Genomic DNA, 22,029 nt, shown 5'->3' on the forward strand with positions numbered 1-22,029 from the left:
CAAAGTCCTAAAACAAACATAAACAAATGCTGCTGTAGTCCTAAAATAAACTCCTAAGTTATGGCAGTATGCAAGGCAAATTTTTGAGGCACTAAGATTGCGTATGAAGTCAAAGGTGCAAGTAGATGAGATTCACCAAGTGAGGCACGAAACACACTAAAACTCAAAAAAAGTTTGTTTGTATCCAGGGGCTTCATCGAGGCAAAAGGAGAGAGAGGACAGGAAAGTGAGAGAAAGAACAGGAGTTTTTGTCCAAGGCTGAGCTGAAAAGCACACTCCTACACACACACACACACACACACACACACACACACACACACACACACACACACACACACACATATATACAGGGCGTCACCAGCAAGCTAGCATTGTTACTGTAAGTACATTGGCTGCTATGACAAAAAATTCAGGGGCTGCACTGAAAGTCCAGCAGGCTTATTCACTCAAAAGATTAAGCAGTGGAACTTTTCTTACCGATGTAATCACTGAAAAAAAAGACAAGAAGTGTTAAGACTGGCCCACACTAAAGGATTTTTAAAATCTTAACAGATGTGGAAAAATGTATGACACCCTACCCATGACAAGGAGTAATTATAGACAAAAAATGCTTTCTTCCTATAGTGTGTGGAGAGCAAATATCTTGTAGGTAAAATCTAACTTTAGAGTAAACATACATGGCAGATAACAGGATGGTTGTCATGCTAAGTGCTAGCTGCTTACTGACCTGTGTATCTATTTGTGTAGCAACTCCTCTCCTTGTCAGTTTAATTGTGCTATGTGCTATGGCTGCGTTTGTTGTGCTTCCCTCTTAAGAGCTAGCCTCCTGATTGGCCATTATTTCATGCAACATGACAATCAACTTTGTGTGTGCTCTGCTGTTCTCAGGGTTCCCCTTGCAGGGTATCTTATCTTAAATATTGAACTTGTTTAATATTTACAATTTGTCATGAGTTGGTTTTGTTTTTGTGTTCTATTTTCTTTGTTGTTATCTTTCTTACTTTTCCAGTTTATTTTTTGAGTTTCTCGAGTCCTCCTTGTGTCTTTTGGCACCTTGTCTTGTGGTGTTATTTATTGTGTGTTTCTAGTCTATCGTGTTGCCTGTTTTATTTTGAGGTTCTTGATCTCTGTGTGTCTGGTTTAGTGTCACTTCCTGCCCTTGTGTGTTTCCCTTCATTTTGATTGCACTGATTTGATTCATCTGTTTCCACACAGGTTGCTTATTATCCTGTGTACTTAGTTGCTCTGTGTCGCCTCTTCTGTGTTAGTTCATTGTAGGGTTCATACCCGTCCCAGTGTTGTTTCCTTGTAGCGATCTCTGTGGTTTTTTGTTGAAGAAAGTACGTTTTTGTTTCTCTCTTTTAGTTTATTAAAGCCTTTTTTTATGAATCTGCATTTTGGGTCCTGCATCTTTTGTTTGCCTTTGCCTGAAAGGTGACACAATTTTAAATTGAAGTTGACACAATCTACTCCTGAGCCAATCAGGGTAAGCAGAATTACTCTTTAGATACTTCACACCCCAGGAAAACCTTGCAAGATAATCTTATGAAAATCTGCTGAATTTAGTCAGAAAAGGGGAATAAAGTCCAAAATCAGCCTGATAATTTTGTTATCTGTACCTCACTTTAAAGAAATATTCACTGAGTGCTTCAGAAGCTGTATCAACATCAAGTTCAAGTCAGAAGTAAAACTGCTCATAAACTCATTCCCCATTCCCATTCTAAGGTCAGTAATCCTTAAATACCTTCTACCCAATACACAACCTTCCCTAGTGTATGCTAACAAAGCTGCAGCTTTTTAACATGTGACTTTTTCACACAACTGTGACCTGTTTAATTGAGAAAATGTCAATCCTGCATTACATTAAAAGGCACATGCATGAGAGAAGAGCACTGTAAACAAACAAAGACAGCTGCTAAATTAACGACAGTGCCAGAAATGAGACATAACAAGGATCAGTAAATCTGTCTCTGTTGTTACCAAAAGGTGAAATTATCACTTGCTAATTATCTCTCACAAATCAAAGCGCTCATTTAAGGAGCTGTTGGAGTGGAGGTTGTGGTGTGAGGAAAATGGGTGTATGGACAGCTTGATGAAACAAGGAGGGTCTGTTAGGTCTGCTAATTCATACACGGGGAAACCTCCTGCAGGGAGAATGAAACTAAATTCAGAAGTGTTAACAAGGACTTTAACAGCCTGGCAATGAGTCATGGAGCAAACCATGGTTGCCACATGTATGCACGCACACACACACTGGAGACACCGGGATAGACACAAGCAAGAGGAAGTAAATACAAATGCATTGAAGTCCTAACACTAGAAGGACAGGCAAACACAACAACCAAAGGTTAACATTAAATTTCCAGAGAAGAGTTTTAGCTGGTTATGAAATGGACTGATAGTCATATTGATGCCATATGACCTAGAGGTGTGAAAAAAAAAAAGATATGTTGATATATCGCAATATTTCATGAAGTGATACTGAATTGATTCTTTGAAATGATGTAACGATATTTTGCATCTCCGCGTGGACTGGAAAGTGAGAGTGCACCGCACAGACACATCGTGTGTAGCCCATCATATAGGCAGCTGAAACATGGTTTAGGTACCGACACTTTCTCAACAAATATCACTTCAAACATACTGTGTTTTCTTCTTTTTTTTTTTACCTGTGATCAACTTTGTGCTATAAGCTCAATCAGTGGTTACCTGTGATTGTCTGTGTGTGTGTCTGTGTTTCAATGAGGAGTGGGAGGTGCTGACCAGCCCCTGAACAAAAGTGCACTCACTCGCTCCTTCTCTTGTGAAAAAGAACTGCATATTAAGCCTCTTGCAGGTTCACAGAAAACAAAAAAATGTTAAGTGGGTCTTGAGTTAGTAGCCCTGTCACAAAGTCTTGATCCCATGATTCAATGGATTAACTGACATCAAGTATAGTAAACAGTGGCATGCAGCATTCCAGTGTGTGTTGGTTTGCATATGTTTGTGTGATTGTCACGAGCTGACCTATGAAAACAGACGACAATAATTGAAATGTTTTCTTGCTTTATAAGTATTTTTTTAATGACTGCAACTGCAGTCGCAGGGTAGATGCTGGATAAAGTGATTAAAGCTGAAACAGCCTTTGTTTTTGTATTTTGTACCATGAAGATTCACAGTGAGGGGTAGAATTGGTTATAAAAAAACAGCAGGATGTGAATATTCATTACAAAAAGTAACTTACAAATGCAGTGGACGAGATCACCAAAGGAGTAAGAGGTACTTTGTCCACAGGGATCCCAAAAATTGACACAAACCAAAAGTTCCTCACAGGAGTGAATGAGCCCAAAAGTGTAATGGGCAAAAGATCAGACCTTCAGTTACAAGCACTGCTCTTCATGAACTGCTCTGAGCCTTTATCCTATGTCTGCATGTCCCTCCAGAGACCCCTTCCATCACTTTGTATGTGCTAAAAAGATAGTGTGTCAAGGCGTTAAGAGGATGAGCTGGAGAAAGTGTTGGAGAAATAGATGGGTTGTGAAATTGAGATGGTATTACATTTGAATGTTCTCATACGCTATTTAATAGTCGAGAGGACCAGTGAGATTTGCTGTTTTTCTTTAATTTGCATCTTATTCCACTCTTTCGCACCCTTTCATTCACTCTCTTGCTTACGCTCCCCCCAGCTCTCAACCTTTTTTTCTCTCTCTTTTCCGTCGCTCTTAAATGCACACATAAAAACATGCAGGTAAAAAGCTTGAAATTAAATTAGACTTTAACAACATTTAAGAAGTCCTAAACTGCCACTTAATGCTTACTCGTTATTTTAACACTGTCAGCATAACAACTCGCAGCGACTATTTATCAGCGCTATTTCAGTTGCCACGGTTCAGCCAACATTAAATTCCATTAAATTTGAACTTATAACACAATTTCTCAGAGCTGGAAAAACTGAAAGAGAGAGAGAGGAGCACAAGTAAAAGCAATGAGGACTGAGAAACTGAAAAGAGAGAAAGGCATGGTGAGAAAAAAACACAGAAGAGGCTATGTGAAAAATATAGAGAAATATTGGTAAAAGGACAGAGGGCAAAAAGAGAGCAGATCTTTTCAGAGAGCTGAGGCATGCAATCAAAAGTGCATCTCGGGAAGGCCAGTGCTCATTGTCTGTCTCCCTGTAGAGTCCTACTTAATGAGGTAAGCTGCCAAGCCTTAAAGTAGGAGGGGAAATCAGCTATTCAGCCGCTCAAAAGCAAGCTGGCAGACCCTGCATTCCCTCTCTTTCCGAGTCTCACAAACACGTACACTCATACACTCACAATCAGACACACATCACCCCCCTAACCAGTCGTGTATAATTCACTATTATCCTTCTTGCTCTTTGACTCAAGGCCAGTAATCTATGAATAGATGTATCCAACAAAACAAGAAGGTGGCCTGAGGTTCCCAACTTCAGATCAGGGCCCAAACCCAGTAAAAGGGCTCCAGAACTGTTGTGGAGGGTTTGGATGGCATGAGAAGTAGAGAGTGAGAGTTTCTGGAGGATAGAAATCTTAAAATTATATTGATCCTTATTTTTTAGGTTTTGTGTTTAATGAAATAGCTATGTTGCATGTCACTAGTGTCATATAAAAATGCATACATAAAAGCTTCCAGATCATATCATACAGCGTTGAGATTTAAAACATTATCCTGGTACATGCTTATTCTAAATCTGAGTTTGTAACTGCTAGACTAATTTAACACCTCAGAAGGTTGTGAAAATCAAGTCACACCAATGCAAAGTCAATCATCTGAAGACAAGCTATAACATAAAAACACTTGAAAAACGTATTCTCTTATAGTTTTTCCTGTCCGTTTGACTTCTGGCTAAAATGAGAGATCACATCAGTGGAGTTTGAAATGATGATGTTGTGAACAGAAGAGTTGCCTCTTAAAAGGGCTTTGTCTCAACATCTCGACTGTAGGAAGTGAAAACAACTGTCTGCACTCAAAAGTACGAATGACTTGAGCTTACTGTTGAAGAAGAAGTAAACAGCAATACATATCAACAGAGTAAAAGAAAATTTAAGCTAGTACACAAGGAAGGTGTGAAAGAGAAAAACACCAAAGAATAGAGGTATAACTGGTGTTAATTGACTGTTAATTGATTGTTTTTGTTTCCCCATGTGCTAGCTTTCTTTTCTATTGATTTACTAGTATTGAAAGCATTTTGAAATGTGCTCACTGCAAGAGGGCTTGTTTTCATAGTGTCCCTCTTCTAGACCAAATATTTTTGTATGTATGTGCACATGAAATCTTGGTAAGAATTACATCAGAATAATCCTTCTTTAAAAAAGCTATGGGTTTTCTTTCAGTAAAAATTGATACAAAAATCACGATCATAAGCCTCTCAATTAGAGTAAAAGCGGTGAGAGCTGAGGGATGAGAGGAGTAGTTGTCATTCAGTGCAGGTCTCCATCGATCGACAACACAAGCCTGATACTCCACAAGCTCATAAAGCCCCGTGTTTACGCAGTTTGCACACTTCACTACCCACAGACTAGAGCGTTAGTGTGCTCTATTCTACACACATTATATGTCTGTTCAGGCAAGTTAATGTAAAACAAACGCAGGTGACCAAAGTTTGTCAGTGACTGGTGAATGTCAGTGTTAGTATGTAACAGAGTCAGTGAGTTCCAGTCTGTAAAGCTTTGCAGCTACCTGTTGTTCAGACCATGTGCATACGACACAGCTTACGTTTGAAACATGTGCTTTAAAGTCAATTTGCCTGCCTGCATGTTTGTGTTGCGGTTGATTTGTAACATCACATTAAAGTATTAGTGCAAGACCACTTTACCTTTCGGACATTGATCCAGTAGCCTATGATGCGGTCTGTGGCCTCTGGATCTCTCTGTGTCCACTGTAGGCTGTATGAATAATTGTTCCCTTTCAGGATTCGGACTGGGTTTGGAGTGTCAAAGTAGAACTCTGCATTGTAGGGTTGTGCTGTGGATACAAGATAGACGGATGAATAATAGAACTGTACACTGATACAAAAATTATGCAATGGATACACTATGGTCTTCTGTCTTCACTCACCAGTGACATTAAATGTGCATGTTGATGTTCCTGCACTGTTGCTGACTCGACACTCGTAAGAGCCGTTGTTGGTAGGTTCCAGCTTGAACTTCAGCTCAGGTGTCTCCTTCAGGTCAGGCATTGGCATACGTATGAAGTCCCCGTTGCGAAACCAGCGTATGTCTGTTAGACGTGGAGGGTTTGACCGCAGCACCGTACACCTCAGGGTGACCATTTGATAGTTCCTGGAACGTACATCCTGGAAGACCGGGTCCACTATGGGAGGATCTGCCAAAAACAACGGTATCCTGAGATTTAGTACATTAAAAACCCACACACAAATTCACCTACTGGTCCCGCTTAATGGACTCTGTAAAACAATATACCTAAAACCTTTTCCCAGGGATTCTAGGGTTCAGGCTTGCAGTTAGCTCTATATGTGTAAGGAACTGACCTAGACCACCCAAGAAACCCCACACAGGGGAGCTGTGGTGGTGGGATCCAACCGCAGGAGCTTTAATAGCACATTTGGTTAAGTTACATTGCATATCAAAGCAGCAACATACTCTTTATTTGAAACCACATCAAGAAAGTCTGTTGATCAGAGGTCTTGTCTTATTCAGCTTCATCTAAAATTAACCCCATGCCAAGACACTGCTAATGAACACCTATTTTTATACTCAATCAAGCAACCTTTATGTGTACTGCAACAATTCAAAACAAATGTTATCTTAAGACATTTTTGATACAAACAGGTCCAGACCGCACTCTTTGTTTCTACAAAGACCTAGCATTAACCCACCATGTGCAAAGCACTTTGCAGTATTTAACAAGTTACAGTGTGAAAGGAAAATGTCCTTTTAACAGGCAGAAACCTTGAGGAAAACCAGACACATGTTGAATATCCATCTGCTGTGACCATGTTGGGCTTTGAAAGAGGGGAAGAGGGTGATGCAGGAAGAAAGAGATGGATAGAGATAAACAGGCAGAATGACAACAACAGCATCCAGAGTTATTCTTTATCAATAATTGAGACATGTTTTCTACATATTAATGGTATAAATACTTGTGCTTTCCAGGGTATAGGCCTGTATTTCCAAGGCTATTTCTCAACACTAAAGCACAGAGCAAAGACATTTTCATTACAGGATGTTGATGTAGAGACATTTTTTACCCAGTTTCCTGAGGAAAATAGAAATTTCTCTTCAGTACGTTCTCGGTAATGACCAGTTCACAGATGTGTTTAACTCTTTCTTTTTTGGTTTCAGCACATTCTGTTTTGTGCCTCAAAGAGCTATGAGTCATCCTATATGCTTAAGTGCTCTAAATACATATAATATTAGAGACAACATAGATACATCCATGTAAAACATATTCTCAATTCACTCATTTTAACTACACTCACTTATTTCAAACTTAAAGAGGAACCTGAGATATAATGAAGAAAAAATGTTTTTGAGGTGATATCAGGAGATGCTTGAAGACTCAGCTTACGATAGGTAAAGGTGAAATGGACCACTATGGTGTTCATACATCATCATGATCCATTTCTAATTTTCTCGACCTTGTTTCCATCCTTTTCACTGCTGGCTAAAGATCCACAGAGCATCAGAAAACATTAGCTTTGACGTATCATCTAACGTAACTGTTACTGCCATTTGGGATCAGGCATTTCTACAAAGCACAATCCAATTCTTGCTTGCAAACCTTTACTAACCAGCTGTAATTAACTTGTCAGCAGCTACATGTGGCTCTGCGGTTAATGACTGACTAACTGCTGTTGCCCTCTGGGTCACCCAAGACACAACACAGTGAAATGACTCTGCCACAAATCACCAGCCAGCTAGTTCAGCCCCCTCAGCTCATCATGGAGATAATAGACAAAATTCTCATAGTGGTTTTGTCGTGCAAACCGTGATGAGATCTGGTGTTAAGGCCCCCGGAGGTGAGGCAGCATGACTCGTGTCCCTTATGAATCAAGTTTATCAGACACAGATGTGTAATTAGAGTCTAATCTATGTTATGCCTGTAATTTAGACAGATAGGGCGAGGGATGATCATCAGTAAGGAGGAGAGAAAGAGACGGAGGGAAAGATAACAGGGTAGCAGACTGAGACAGATGCTTTTGTTGTGCTCAATACAATGTGGAAACCTCCGGGCAGAATAAACCATCCCGGGTGTAATGAAAATAATAATAGACTTTCAGCTAGGAACTGTCATAATAAAAGCGATCTGAATAACAAATTATTCTGATGTCTAAATAACTGATAGGGAGGAGTCTGTGGAATCCTGGCCCTTCAACATGGAATAAAGGGTCCGGCTCCTTAGTGTACTTTTCCTGTTGTATGTTTTATTACATTTAATTATCATAAGGGCTGTCACACCATTCACTTTTTAAATATGAGTTATTCACTAAATGAATCAATTGTATATTGAAACTCCATTATTTGGCACCTCAAACAGTTTGCGTTGATTTTGGCAAACTGAAGACATCCCTTGGACCAATTGCTCTGTAGCGTTGTACTGCGAGCAAAATTATTGTGCAAGGTAAATTTTTGTGATTAATTAAAAAACTATGTTACAGTCATTTTCAAATTTGTTAAGAAGTCAGATAGTGAATATATCTATTCAAATGTGTTGTTAATATTATGCTTTTAAAAGTAAGTCGGCTGTATTTTTAAATAAATGCAGAGTCTGAAGAAATGAGTGTGCCAAATTATTAAGGAAGTTGGTGATAAGAGCATATGACTTATCAAATAAAACCTAGGCACTATTTTGAACATTCTATTGATTGAAAAGAATAATATTTTCAACAACTGTATTCAAACTTCAACAAAACAACAGTTTTCTTTACAATTGTAACGTCCAACAGAACCTCCTTTCCTTTCAATGAGGGTCAGAAGTTGTTGGTCAACTGATTTATTTAGGTTTCTCAACTCAACTCAACACAACATTATTTATAAAGCACTTTAAGAACAACAGCAGCTGGACACAAAGTGCTGTACAGAAACATAAAGCAAGACGATGAGACATAAAAGAACAGTAAAACGAAATGGATAAAAACAAACAATAAAATCATAAAATCAATAAGAACAATAAAATAAAATAAAGTTAAACAATAAAAAATAAGAAATAAAAAAATAAAAAGGCACTAAAATGAGCAGGGTCTCATGCTGAGTCGAAAGCCAGGGAATAAAAATGGGTTTTAAGACGAGTTTTAAAAGTGGACAGTGGGGGCTTGTCTGACGGTTAAAGGAAGATCGTTCCACAGTTTGGGAGCAGAGACAGAAAAAGCCCTATCCCCCCTGAGCTTCCGCTTGGACCTCGGTACCTCCAGGAGCAGCTGATCAGCTGACCTGAGGCACCGAGCAGGGGCGTAGAGATGGATCAGCTCAGAGAGGTAGGGCGGGGCGAGACCATTTAAAGATTAAAAAACAAATAAAAAAATCTTAAAATGGACTCTAAAATGCACAGGCAACCAGTGGAGGGAGGCTAAAATGGGCGTTATGTGTTCCCTCTTACGTGCTCCAGTTAAGAGGCGAGCGGCTGCATTCTGGACCAACTGGAGACGTGCGAGGGTTCTGATGACTTCTCTGCTGACACTGTGAGCTGCACCTTGTATGTCTTTCCAAATATGCTCTTTTGAGCTGTATTGCTTGCCATCACTGTAAATCATCTTCCTTATTATTGACCACAAGTTCTCAATCGGCTTGAGATTGGGTGAGCATGCAGGCCAGTTCATGAGGCGATCGCCTTTAAAGCCCTGAGATGTCAACCAGTCTTGGGAATAACGTGAGGCATGTGATTGTGCATTGTCATCGTCGAGTAGACCTGGGTACATCATCACATTGGGGGCAGCAGTAGCTCAGTCCATAGGGACTTGGCTTGGGAACCGAAGGGTTGCCGGTTCGAGTCCCAGTATGGACGAAGTTTGGCAAGTGGACTGGTGGCTGGAGTGGTGCTGGTTCACTTGCCTTGAGCAAGGCACCGAACCCCCAACTGCTCGGGGTGCGCTGGTTGATGGCAGTATCCCCACTCTAACATCTCTCCCTAAGCATGTTCACTGCATGTCTGTGCATTTGTATGTATATACAAAAAAAAACAAAAAATACTGTATGTGTAGCATGTCCAAAAATAGCACCAGTGAAAAAATTGAATTTCCCCCCTAGGGATTAATAAAGTACCTCTCTAAGCCCAACAGTTTCAAAAATGGCCTGACTGGTAGCTAAGTGTCTATTAGAAACCTCTCGTTTGATTCTTGATAGTTCTCAGTTTCTACTCTGCGTTTTCTCCCATCCTGACTATTTTGAAAGAAACTTTTTATGGTTCCATGGTCACGCTGTGATGTCTTGGCTACATCATTGGTAGATTCCTCCTTGTTCAGACTCTTGACAATTTAACTCTTTTTCTCTTTGCTCAGGTTGCTTTTCCTGCTCACGGTCAAAGTTGAACAGGACTTTCATAACAATATGGCACACTGATATACACGTGGTCTGTGATAAAGGATATTAAAAAAACGTTGTAGATTCAAACAAAAAAGGCTTTGTCAAAGCACAAGGCCTGAAATACATCATACTAAAACACTATTTTTATAAGAACAGAAGCCTTCCAGATTTTCAAGAAAAGATCACCTGCATAATAATTTGGAACGCAGTATAGTAAACTTCTTGGATTTAGCTACACCCAAAGGTCTTTGGTGATTTGCAAACTCCAAAATAGAGCTCTGCTGGCTTTTGTGATGCAGGTGCCCACTGATATCCCTCTAATTAGCTGCACCTATATGCTTGGTTTGTATGTGGTAGCTCAACTTAAAACTTAAAGTACTTAGGTGATGTTTGAAATTTGTTTGACACAGCGTATATTAATTTTGACTTGTCATCTGAGCCATGAGTTTAAATTGGCCATTTAAAGCAAATTGGTGTTTTTATTTACCATTATGGTAGGAAGATACTGAGGCAGCTTTGGGACAGTGTGCCATAAGGGACATAATGGCACTCGATAGAAAAATAACCAAAGGAACAAATACATTAATTTGGGAGTTATATTACATTGCGATTGACGTGTTTACACTGACAGCCCTAGCTCTCATTACACATTACTCTTCATTATTTTTAATTTTCTAATGTCTCAGATGTAATTGTGGCTTTCTTGTTTCCTCTATCAATGTCTCATTAGCCCTCACTGTTTTATTAATTACATCTGTACTGTTATACAAATTCGATCTTTAAAGCACTCTCAGAATAGCTCATAATTACTGCATTTAATCAAAAACCTGCTCTTAAAAACAGAATTTGATGACTACTTGGAGTCAGTCATAAAGGCTAATTTATACTTCTGCGTCTCCTACACAGCAGGGGCTGATGCGGATATGAGCAACACATACTTATGCGTCGATGTGTTTGTGTCCCGCTGCAATTATTTTAGATTTCATTCTTTATTTCTTTCAGCCTAGGTTTATAAAGCCAAACCAAATCCTGGTTTGAATTTTCCATTCTGTGCCCGCGCTGCAGTCTGAAGAACACAAGTAAGCACCTGCATGCTAAAAAAACTGAAAACCACCAAAACATTTCACTTTTCAACTTCTGTTTGCCTGGTTTTTCTTTATGTTTAAGTAGACAGCCTGTGTGTGAACGCAACATATAAAATGCATCCCTCTTTCTTATTTTTTTAAAGCCTAATTGTAATTTACTGCTGGGTGTGTACTGACCTCTCCAATCGACTGTGTTACCTGCACCTTGTGCATCTACAGCAGTGTCATGTGTTAGAGCTGAAGGATGGGTGAGCGGTCAAAGGTTATAGTGTAATCCTATGGGCTGATTAGTGTATGGTCACATACCCTGCTCCTATTTATGGACACTCAAATGCATACTGATGTGCTATATGACATTGGTAACAGGTGGCAAGGGTAAAGAGAGGCAGGCAAACTACAGATAAATGGTTATAAAAGGAGAGAGCAGGGTGGGGGCGGGAGGAGGAGTTTTGTGAGTTGGTTTGTGAGCGGTTTATAAATCATACCATCCCCAGTAGAATTGGTAGGCAACTCGTCACAGTTGCTTACCTTGCTTAAGTCTTTATTGCAACAATTATGTAAGTTTCCTAGCCGTATATGTTTCACTTTCCCAAGTCGTGGGGTCACTTCAATTCCAAACTCCCAACTTTTTAAATCCTCTGGAGCACTGTTTTTGTGTTTGCAACACATTTGAGACTCCACTCAGCAGTGTTTCGTAGTCAGTGGACCATAATCTGTGTGAGAGCACCATCGCTATCCGTCTTATTGGATGCAAAATGGATTCCATCCGGTAGTGCAACACCGGCCAAGCCAAACATTTACAGTACACAAAGACAAAATCAATTTACATGAGACCCAGAGAGAGGGAAGGGGGCGAGTGGGGAAATGGGGAGGGGGTAAGGTGGGATGAAGGGACAGAGAAGCAACGACAATGAAGAAGACAAATGGCAGGGAAAGTGTGCTGTGAAAGTGAGAGAAGTTGATGATTGAGTATGGGAGGTTTGGGAGAGAACTAGAGAATGCAGGATGCAGAAAGGGAATGACAAGACGGAGAGTGGTCCTCTCTCATGGCCAGCAGTCAGCTGATTGATGATGATGAGAATGGCAATGAGGAAGAACAGCCACCTCTCTTGGAGAGAGAGTAGGCAGGTGGGGAAGTAATACAAGGGGGGAGGGGGGAAAGAATCTGCACATCCACTTAATTATATCTGCCATGAAAAATAATGGCATCCTTCCCTCACATCGATCAGTACCATTTAAGGGAAGGAGACAAAGCAAACATGATAAAATAAACAAATTAAGGAAGATGGGGAGGGCTGCATACAGAACTGCAGAAGGACGAAAAGAGAGGAAAAATCAGTGGGATGTAACTAAAAACTTTTTCTTTCATGTATGCTGAGCACTTGCTCTCTTTTTCTCTTTTCCAGCTCTCTAAACCCCCAATCCAAGTATGTTTTTTTCCTAACACCTTGCCCTGCCCTCCCCTCCCCCTCCATCAACCCTAACCCTGCTTTCCTGTTTCAAGCTCTCTCTTAACCCTGTTTCTCTCTCTTCCACTCCTGCTCATGTATCTGTGTCATCTCTCTGTTGCTCTCTCGGTCCAGAGTGGGGTGGCCACCTGGTCCATTAATCAGACTTGGCTGGTGTGGACAGCAGAGCTCACAGAGCGTTGCCCTTCCGCCCCGCCTGCATTAGCAAACCCTGTAAATCCTTCTCAAAAAAAGAGAGGAGGAAAGAAGAAGGACACTGCTCCAGTGAGGGCAAGTAGTCTCTGACAAAAAAATCAGTGCTGGTTCTGCTTTTAAGCTCTACTCTTTCTCTTCAACTCATCAAAAACATATACATTCTGAGTTAGGCCAGGTTGTACTTTTTAATTGCTCTTTAGAAATAAACAGGACCCTCTAGATTTTTTGGATCAGTAGCATTCAAGTGCAGCTGCCACAGCAATGACTTTCGCATCCTACAAATATTAGCATAATCCAAAGTGAAGGGTAACAGGCCTGGACTCAAAATATTTTTATACATGGACTGACTTACCTCAGAAATTTTAATTAAAAGTCCCATGGCTTCTAATGAGTCCAAAATGGGCCAACCAAAATCAGCTGATCTAAAAATTAGGTTGAAACATTTTATATTCTTAGTTTCTTTATGAACTATACTTCAGGCCTTTCCCCTCAATTTTGTGAGATGTTTGGTTTCGATAATTGTAATCTAATGTTTTTATTTTTGTACGCTCATGTTTTTTCTTATATCTTGTTCCCTTCCAACTTGAACAACTACAAAGTATACACTAGGATTGTAATAAAATGAATTAAAAGCTGACTAACCCCTAAATATAAAAAAAAGTCTGAATCAAATCAAACACTCACAAAACTTGCAAAATAATTTGTCCAGCAGCATCTGTTTTTTTTCTCTTTTTTTTTCTACCTAATTGATAGGACAGCTGTAGAGAGACAAGAAATGTGGTGAGCAGAGAGTGGGGGAAGACATGCAGCAAATGGTCGTGACTGGGAGTCGAACCAGCGTCTTCTGCAACAAGGACTATAGCCTCTGTATGTGGGGCTCTTAGAACACTAGGCCACCAGCGCTCCTGGCAGCAGCGTCTGTTTAACTAATTAACTCTACTTAATAACGATTTATGCGCTGAAACAACAGACAGATTTTCTTATATTTACAAACTCAGAACTGATTAACTCTTCCAAGAAGGATCCTGGGGTCCTTTATTGTTCAGAATAAGCAGGCAGTGTCATGGACATCTCCTTGGAAATGATTTTGTCTGATTCTACCCCTTTACTCTACTTTACTCTACATGAAACACGACACTGTCTCACATAAGGACAATCAGCAGGGAGTCCTGTGTTAATGCTTCTGATGACGACTTCTCCGGTGCATCGCTTTAGCTCCCCTGGTGTGCCAATACAATTGAAGCACATCCACTGTTAGTACATAGAGAAGGAAGAATTGTTCATGCATTTTGATGCTATTTTCAGATGGAACATTTCTGCTGAAGTACATACCCTGTTTCCTGATGGCAAAAGCAATAAGATATTGTTGTAAAACACAAAAAAAAGGTAAATGACGGTTGAAAAATGCTTGGAAGTAGCAACCCCAGAGCACGCACATGCAGCTTTGGGTGACAAATGATTTGGGTTGGCTGGATTAAATAAACGAGGATGCCTTAAGTGTGGTTATTTTAGCTGTAAGTTTCTAGAGAAATCTACTTCAAATTTGTAATTCACGTTATGCTGTCTCATCCTATTCAGTTTCAACTTTGCACAGGAAGGAGAGCTATGATCTGAAGTGCCAAAGCTATGTATCGTGAGTGCTGACATGATTTCAGAAGTAAGGAAAAAGTAGGTAACCTCATGGGAGGGGAAAAAACACTGAAATGATGTGTTGCTTTAGCAAGACAGTACTTTCTCAACTCCCTCCTCTGGGAGTTTTATAATGACAGACCCCAATGAACAGCTCACGATGGGGGAGTGTAGTTGAGAGGAAAATGGCTCGAAGCTGTAGGGGTGTGCCCTCATTTCATCTATTCACACTTCCTTATCACACTCTTTACGTTTCCATATCCGGACATGTCTTTAGGGTTGATATTTTATGCCATCATTGAGAATAGCTTAAAAAAAAGGAGTAGTTCCTTGAGTGTCTGATATTACCATGACAATCCATATCGGCTTTTTTTTGGCCTATGAAGGTCTCCAAAATTTTCATTTGAAAGAACTCAGCTCAAAAGCAAAACCCCTTTCACTCAGAGTGTTACGTTTTCATAAGAAATGGCGCACTTTCTACCACTCCCTCTTTTTATTACATTTATTATGCTTTATCTGACGTATTGTTTCTCCAAACTTTTGTATTTTAATTATTGCTAATGTAGATATTCTACCTCTGGAATTCTGTGTCTGTGTTTCCTTTTGCATTTGTTTAATCCTCATTTATAATGCACTTTACTTTGTTTACTACTACTACTATCTCTGTTTGCTACTACTGTTGCCCAGGGATCATTAAAATTTCATATTATCCAGTCTTAGCTTAGGAGTAGAAAAGATGCAGCAATAATGCTGTTGAAAGCAGTCACAACCAATCTGGACTTATTTGCACCACATTGTAGGAAATGGTTCACTCAACAAGTACTATCAGTCCTCTGCCTTCTGCTGCCTTCATCTTGTTCTTGGATGCACAGAATCTGATGGACACATTCTGGTCCAGGACAAATTTGCCTACAGGAGCAAAAGAATGAATGGTATCGTATCTTATACTATGGTACCATATCCTGATGTAGTGCATATTGTATTGTATATTGTATAGTATTGTGTTGTATCATAACATATCCCATGATACTACATCATATTGTATCCTATCATAGATTATCATACTGTGGCATATCCTATTATAATGTATTGTTTGACTTTGTATCCTACCGTACAAGATCCTACCGTACATTATTGTATCATATCTTATCTTATTACCCGGTTTTCTTACTGATCTTCAGGCTGTGTAAGATGCTTGATTCTGATTGGTCAGAACCCCTTGACAACGGTTATTCATTTTCACTTACATGAGCAACCCCAGAGGCAAACTGATCACACGTCATGTCAAATCTGCGGAAAGGAGTTAAAGCACATTTTGCTTCTGCTTGTTGACACCATAGACTGTAAGGTGAGGTAAAACCGTTCATTTCCATCCGCATCAAAACAGTGTGTTTAAAAGTTTCTGTTAGCATGCTTAATTGGCAGGCTACGTGTGTATATATGTGTCAACAGCAGAGCTCAGAGAAAGAGGGTTTGGTGGATGAGGACAGTTTCATGTTAAATCGACCGCAACAGGCAGATAAGACTTCATTGCCATGGAACGCTAACTGCCTCAAAATCACTGGGACTATTTTTAAAAAACTGTACACATAAATAATTTAGATCAATACTAATCAATATTTTATGCCAACTTGTCTATATCTTAAGTTACTAGCCAGGAAAAGACCCCTCCTCTTTGTGTCTGGGTCTTATCTCACCCTGTCAGGATTCTATTCCCCATAACAACCTGCTAACCATACATTATCCCTTACGTATCACATCATACATATCACACTTACATTGCACATTGAGTTGGACCTGTGTCTCTCTGCGTTTGATGTTAAGCCCATTGTATGGAGCAGTCTGGCACCGGTACACTCCCATCATGTCCCTGCTGACGTTCTTCAGCCTCAAGCGTCCATCAGGCGTCTCCACCATGGTCTCTCCAGAAGGCATCAGCAGGTCCTTCTCCAGCCGTGACCAGAGTATAGGTGGGCGTGGTTTGCCATCCACCACCAAGCACACCAGGTCAATATTTCCTCCCTCTCTCACGTTGACAATTTGCCCTCCTGGTGGAACTGCCAGTACTGGTGGAGAGACTGGAGAAGAAGAAAATAGCAGAGAAACAGAGAAGGAAGAAGAGCTTTTAATTCAGTGCTTCTTTTTAAATTAAAAGAAGCATGAATAATGTATCGGAAAAGTAAAACATTTCTTTGCAAAGACGGGTCTGCTTCAATAAAGCAATGCTTTTCATTAGTAGCTGTTTCAAAAAGAGCTGGAGGAAAATTGGATATATTGTGGCTAACATATCTTACAAAGATGGGTGTAACAGTATGTCAGGGTTCTAATATCTAAATAAGTGATTTTTGTATGTAAGCTGAAGGATGAACCTTGACAAAAGAGATATTCACTTTTGCTTCCAGTTTTTCATGTGTGTGCTTCAAAAACTTAAGAGAACAAGAATGAGTGCAGTGGCAACAAGTTGAGTGATTTAACAAGTCAAGAGGTGGACAAGACTTAGAAACTACAGATGGTATGAACAGAAAAAAACTTGATGACAGAGACAGACGGACAGTAAAAAGATATAAAAGAGAGAGACATTAACAGTTATATGTTCATAGGTTTCAATACAACATGGGGACACTTAAAAGGATAACACCTGAGAATTACTATAGGTGATAAAATTTTAGTTAACCATAGATAAGAATAAAAATGTAGTTACAGACGGACACATAGTTGTTGAAAAAAATGTATCAGCCCATCACATGACTTATTTGAGCATGTACATTTGTGTTACAATAGTGGAGGGATCAGACAGAGATATGATGTGTGAGAGAAAAGTAAATTCTCACCACTGTTCTGTGAGATGTTGACATCCACCCGGAGCTCTGGCACCCTGCTGCCTGGGAAGTTTGCCACACAGCTGTAGGTAGCCAAGTCTCTGAACTTCATGTCGACAATCTCCAAGCTGCTAGTGCCGGGCGCCATGTCTGGGTCACTGCGTAGCAGGATCAGGCTGTCTGAGTTGAAGACGGGGGCACCGTTCTTGTACCAGGTGTAGTTGACCTTGTCCTGCGGGGTTGCATCGACGTGGCACGACAGCTTGAGGTCCCGACCCATCTGGATGGTCTCGCTGTCCTTGTTGGAGTCCGGTGTGATCTGGAAGGTCAGGTTGCTCATTGCTGTGCGCGATGGTAGATGGGTTGAGGAAAACAAAAGAGAAGAAGGGTTAAGGGTTAAGAATGACTTCGTAAATCTTCTTTTTCTCATATACTTACATTTTGTCTCTCAGTGTTCTTTTCTGCTCTAAATGATATTTTAGATGGGAGGAACCTTGTGGGACTAATAATACTTTGACTAACATTCTAGAACATCAACAAATTCACAATAAACAATTCCTAATCAGGGTGCTGTTAGCATTGAAAAAATAATGAACAAATAATGAATGAATAAATAAATAAGTTGCTAAATACAAAATGTTTTACCCCTTTCTCTACACTGAAATGAAATGGCAACTCTAGCAGTGGCCTGGTAGCATCAAAATCCTTACGAGTGTGGTGTTTCACTGAGTTAAATTTCAGAGTTGTTAGGAATTAGGGCCTGTGTCCACTTACTGCATTTTGTTCAGTTTAGCATTTAGCACCAAGAAACATCCAAAATCATGAGCTGGTTTTTGATGCAGTGCTCTCGACTGAAAATCTTTTAGAACACTGCTGTGCTTTTCAATGTAACTTCTCCCTTATCGACCAATCAAAATCAAGAAGGGGTGGATATCAACTTTGTCAACAAAGAGTACACAGAAGGAGGAGGGACTAATAGCCATCTGATTGAGACTTAAAAACAGTGAGCACTGCTGAGAGGCGGAATTGAGGCTCTGGGCGCTTCCAGATCAAAAAAACACTGTCGTGGACACAGGCCCTTGTGTATGACTGGTTCCTGCTGAAAAGATAAGTTGACCTCTCAACTGTATATCTACTTTTATGTGTTTATCAATCTTTTGCAGGCGATGATACATTTGTGTTGTTTTGAGATTGTACCTAAGCAGCACATGCTTGTGTTTAGCTGTTAAAGTTTGTTGAATCCATGAAACATTTAGAAAAAAAGATTGATTCAAGTTTACGGCATAACATCAGACAGAATGAATTTATATTATAAGAAAAAATATTGAAGAAGGAGCAGGCAGATATCTAATACAGAAGTGGAGATGAGTTTGTAGTGTGTGAGGAATAAGGAGGGGGCAGAATGATGAAAAACACAAAAGGGAAAAAGGAAATTGAAGAAGAAAAGAAAAAGACTGAGAGGAAGAAGCAAATTGTGAAGGAAGAAGAGACAAAAGAAGCCCGATCCAGAATAAAATAACAGGGGGATTAGGGGGAGGGGGGGAAACAAAATCAAGGACAAAGAGTTACTCTCACACTGTCACATTTAATTTTCAGTTTCAAAGGCTGCGTTTCCCCAACAGATTTCCATGTTGAATACAAAACAGGTCTCTGTTTCCCCACCAAGGGTAGAGACAGGCGGCAGGGAGGAGAGGAGTGCTTGATTTAAACTCCTTTCCAGTTTGTTAACAAGATGCTTGGGTGGAGTGATGGACATAATACACTGACCATATGGTTAAAAACTTTACCTGGTTAGTGTGGAGACATTGTTGTTTGAGCCTGTGGTTGTGTGTGCATGCTTGTGACTGAAGCAGAGCCCCTGCCTACCTGCAAGCTTTTATTTCATAGACTGAGCTCTCTGAATGTGTGTGCGTGTGTGTGTGCATTTGTGTGTCTCATTCAGCGTCTCACCACCTGTACTGGTGTGACGATGCGTTCAGGCCCATTAAGCTAACAGGAGAAACCCATCCGGCATACGTTCTCTACAGTGTGTTAACTAACAGAAGAGACTGTCGCTAATTGCTTCCACTCCAGTCTAACTAATTGGAGCGAATAAAGATGATTAAAGGGACTAAAAATAGCTGGAGGGGAGGAGGAATGGAGGGCTCCTGTTTTAACTGCAGCAGAATTAGAAAAACAGCCACACTTAACCCGCCTATTCTGACAAGATTTACATCAACTCTCTCTAATGAAGGATCAACAGCTCATCTGTCACGCACCAGGCAGACACGAACTTGCACACATACCAATGAATATTTTACACACATTCACCTGCACAATCACAGGGTCGGTGAACAAAGAAAGTAAGGACTGAACAGAGAGCTCTCTTTTTCAGGCAAGGAAGTAATTTCAGCATTGAACATTGATGGAATTAGGCCTGGACAAAAAAACAAAATTAAACAGTGCATCTGACATTTTTGAGTCTGTGTGCAGTTGCTTTGTGAAACATCATTTTAAAAAACCTTAATGTGTTTTTTTGGGATAAGCTGTTTACTGTCACATTAGTTAGCACATGAAAGAAATAAAGTGTATGTAGTAATTGCAAAATTAAGAACACAAAAAAATATCACCTTTCCTGAAAAAAGGAAAAGAAGAATCAGCAGCTAGCAGGCTGAATTTGACAACCCAAGGCTGAATGAAGGCTTAACATGAGAAAGACACTATTGCATACACAAGAGTGCTCTGGTTCATGTATATTACTATATATATTTCAAAATACAAAAATGTAATAAAAATGAGTAGTCATGTCACTATTGGCAACCAGAAGTAGGTCCTGATCTGTTATTGGTATTGGCTGACAAAATAACACGCTACTCACTTCTGACAACAAGATTGGCGTTCTTGCGAGCAGGGTTGCCCACATTGTTGACAGCCGTGCAGTTGTAAAAGCCTGCATCAGATGGTGTGACAGCTCGCAAAATCAGTGTTGGCCCCCGAACTTGAGCGCTGAGGGGTAGTGGGCCTGGGTAACGGGACCACGTCACAGTGGGGAGCGGGAAACCTGCGGTCACCTCACAGGTTAGGAGCACATCCTGCCCTGGATCCACGACTACTGTGTCGTTCACTGACAGTCGAATCATTGGTGGAGCTGAGGAGGGGGCAGACGGAGAGGAGGAAGAGAGAAAAGGGATTACAATTTACATAAAATAGAACTCAAGTTGTTCATCTTGTGCTTTGCAACCATTTGCAAAAGGTGCAGTTTACAGATGTTGACATCAATTTATGCTCTATATCTGCACCTGTGATGCATAGCCTGCTATAAATACATCTTAAACAGTAATGTATCCAATGTGCACAGCAAAGCTTATGGATATTTCAGAGGAGGGAGTTACAGCTGGCTGTGGAGGATCCCCACCTCATCATAGTAAACCTTAAAGGAGGCAAAACCTGACCTCAACCCTGATCAGTACCCAGAAGTTATTTGATATTTTCTACTGATCCTAAATGTAATGTAGTGTGTGAATAAGTCTGCATGTGCCTGTCTTTCTTTGTGTGTGTGTGTGTGTGTGTGTGTGTGTGTGTGTGTGTGTGTGTGTGTGCGTGCGTGCGTGCGTGTGTGTGTGTGTGTGTGTGTGTGTGTGTGTGTGTGTGTGTGTGTGTGTGTGTGTGTGTGTGTGTGTGTGTGTGTGTGTGTGTGTTGGTGAGCCAATGCGTATCTATGTGAGTGTGTTTTGATTTTCAGCCTGTTTGCAGAACACACTAATCAGTAAAACAGTAAAACCAAATGTCTCTATCCCCTGCTCTCATATCGTCTGTATGATCCTTGCGCCACTGCGTCATTTTCCCATGACTGACCTAACAGGAAAAGTACAGGATGACCCAAAATGCAACTACAGGGGGGGGGGGGGGGGATCCTTTTGCCAGACAGAGATCGATTGGACCCCAGCTGTTTCAAAATACAAAAAATGGGAAGAGGAGAAGAAGGGAGGGCAACACATGCTACAGGCTATGCTACCAAATAAGGATAGAAAAAGAAAGACAGAAACGAAGCACGGGAGAGGAAAAGCTTAAAAGTCAAAAAGGATAATAATAATAATCTAAAAGGAGGTTCAGAGAAAGGGGGGGAAGAAAAACAGATCCAGTGACAATGAAACATGAGCTGGGCTCATACCGTGCACACTGTCTACACAATTACCATATAAAGGGTGAAATAAAATGAGGGATTATTTTGATGCTTGGATGCTGATAAGACAGCTTTCTCACACAGTCTGAAAACTAGGAAATCCATTGATATACTTACTCTTAATAAAGAAGAAGAGTCAGTATGAATCTGAATTATGAGTGTTTTGAGCTTGCTTTAAAACAACCAACG

General features: G+C 40.3%; 1 protein-coding gene across 2 annotated transcripts in view; it reads right to left on the minus strand.

Annotated features, from left to right (window-relative positions):
- The window catches only part of LOC117809300 (MAM domain-containing glycosylphosphatidylinositol anchor protein 1), a 241,093-nt gene that overhangs the window by 49,951 nt on the left and 169,113 nt on the right, over positions 1 to 22,029 (minus strand). For both annotated transcript variants that reach the window (XM_034678869.1, XM_034678880.1), the window contains 5 exons: positions 20,536 to 20,805; positions 17,691 to 18,020; positions 16,638 to 16,937; positions 6,058 to 6,324; positions 5,816 to 5,964 (listed from right to left, as the gene is read on the minus strand). In XM_034678869.1, the coding sequence (XP_034534760.1) occupies positions 5,816 to 5,964; positions 6,058 to 6,324; positions 16,638 to 16,937; positions 17,691 to 18,020; positions 20,536 to 20,805 (1,316 nt within the window). The remainder of the gene's footprint in view (positions 1 to 5,815; positions 5,965 to 6,057; positions 6,325 to 16,637; positions 16,938 to 17,690; positions 18,021 to 20,535; positions 20,806 to 22,029) is intronic.

Source organism: Notolabrus celidotus, chromosome 3, assembly GCF_009762535.1.
Source record: "Notolabrus celidotus isolate fNotCel1 chromosome 3, fNotCel1.pri, whole genome shotgun sequence".
NCBI classification, from domain to species: domain Eukaryota; kingdom Metazoa; phylum Chordata; class Actinopteri; order Labriformes; family Labridae; genus Notolabrus; species Notolabrus celidotus.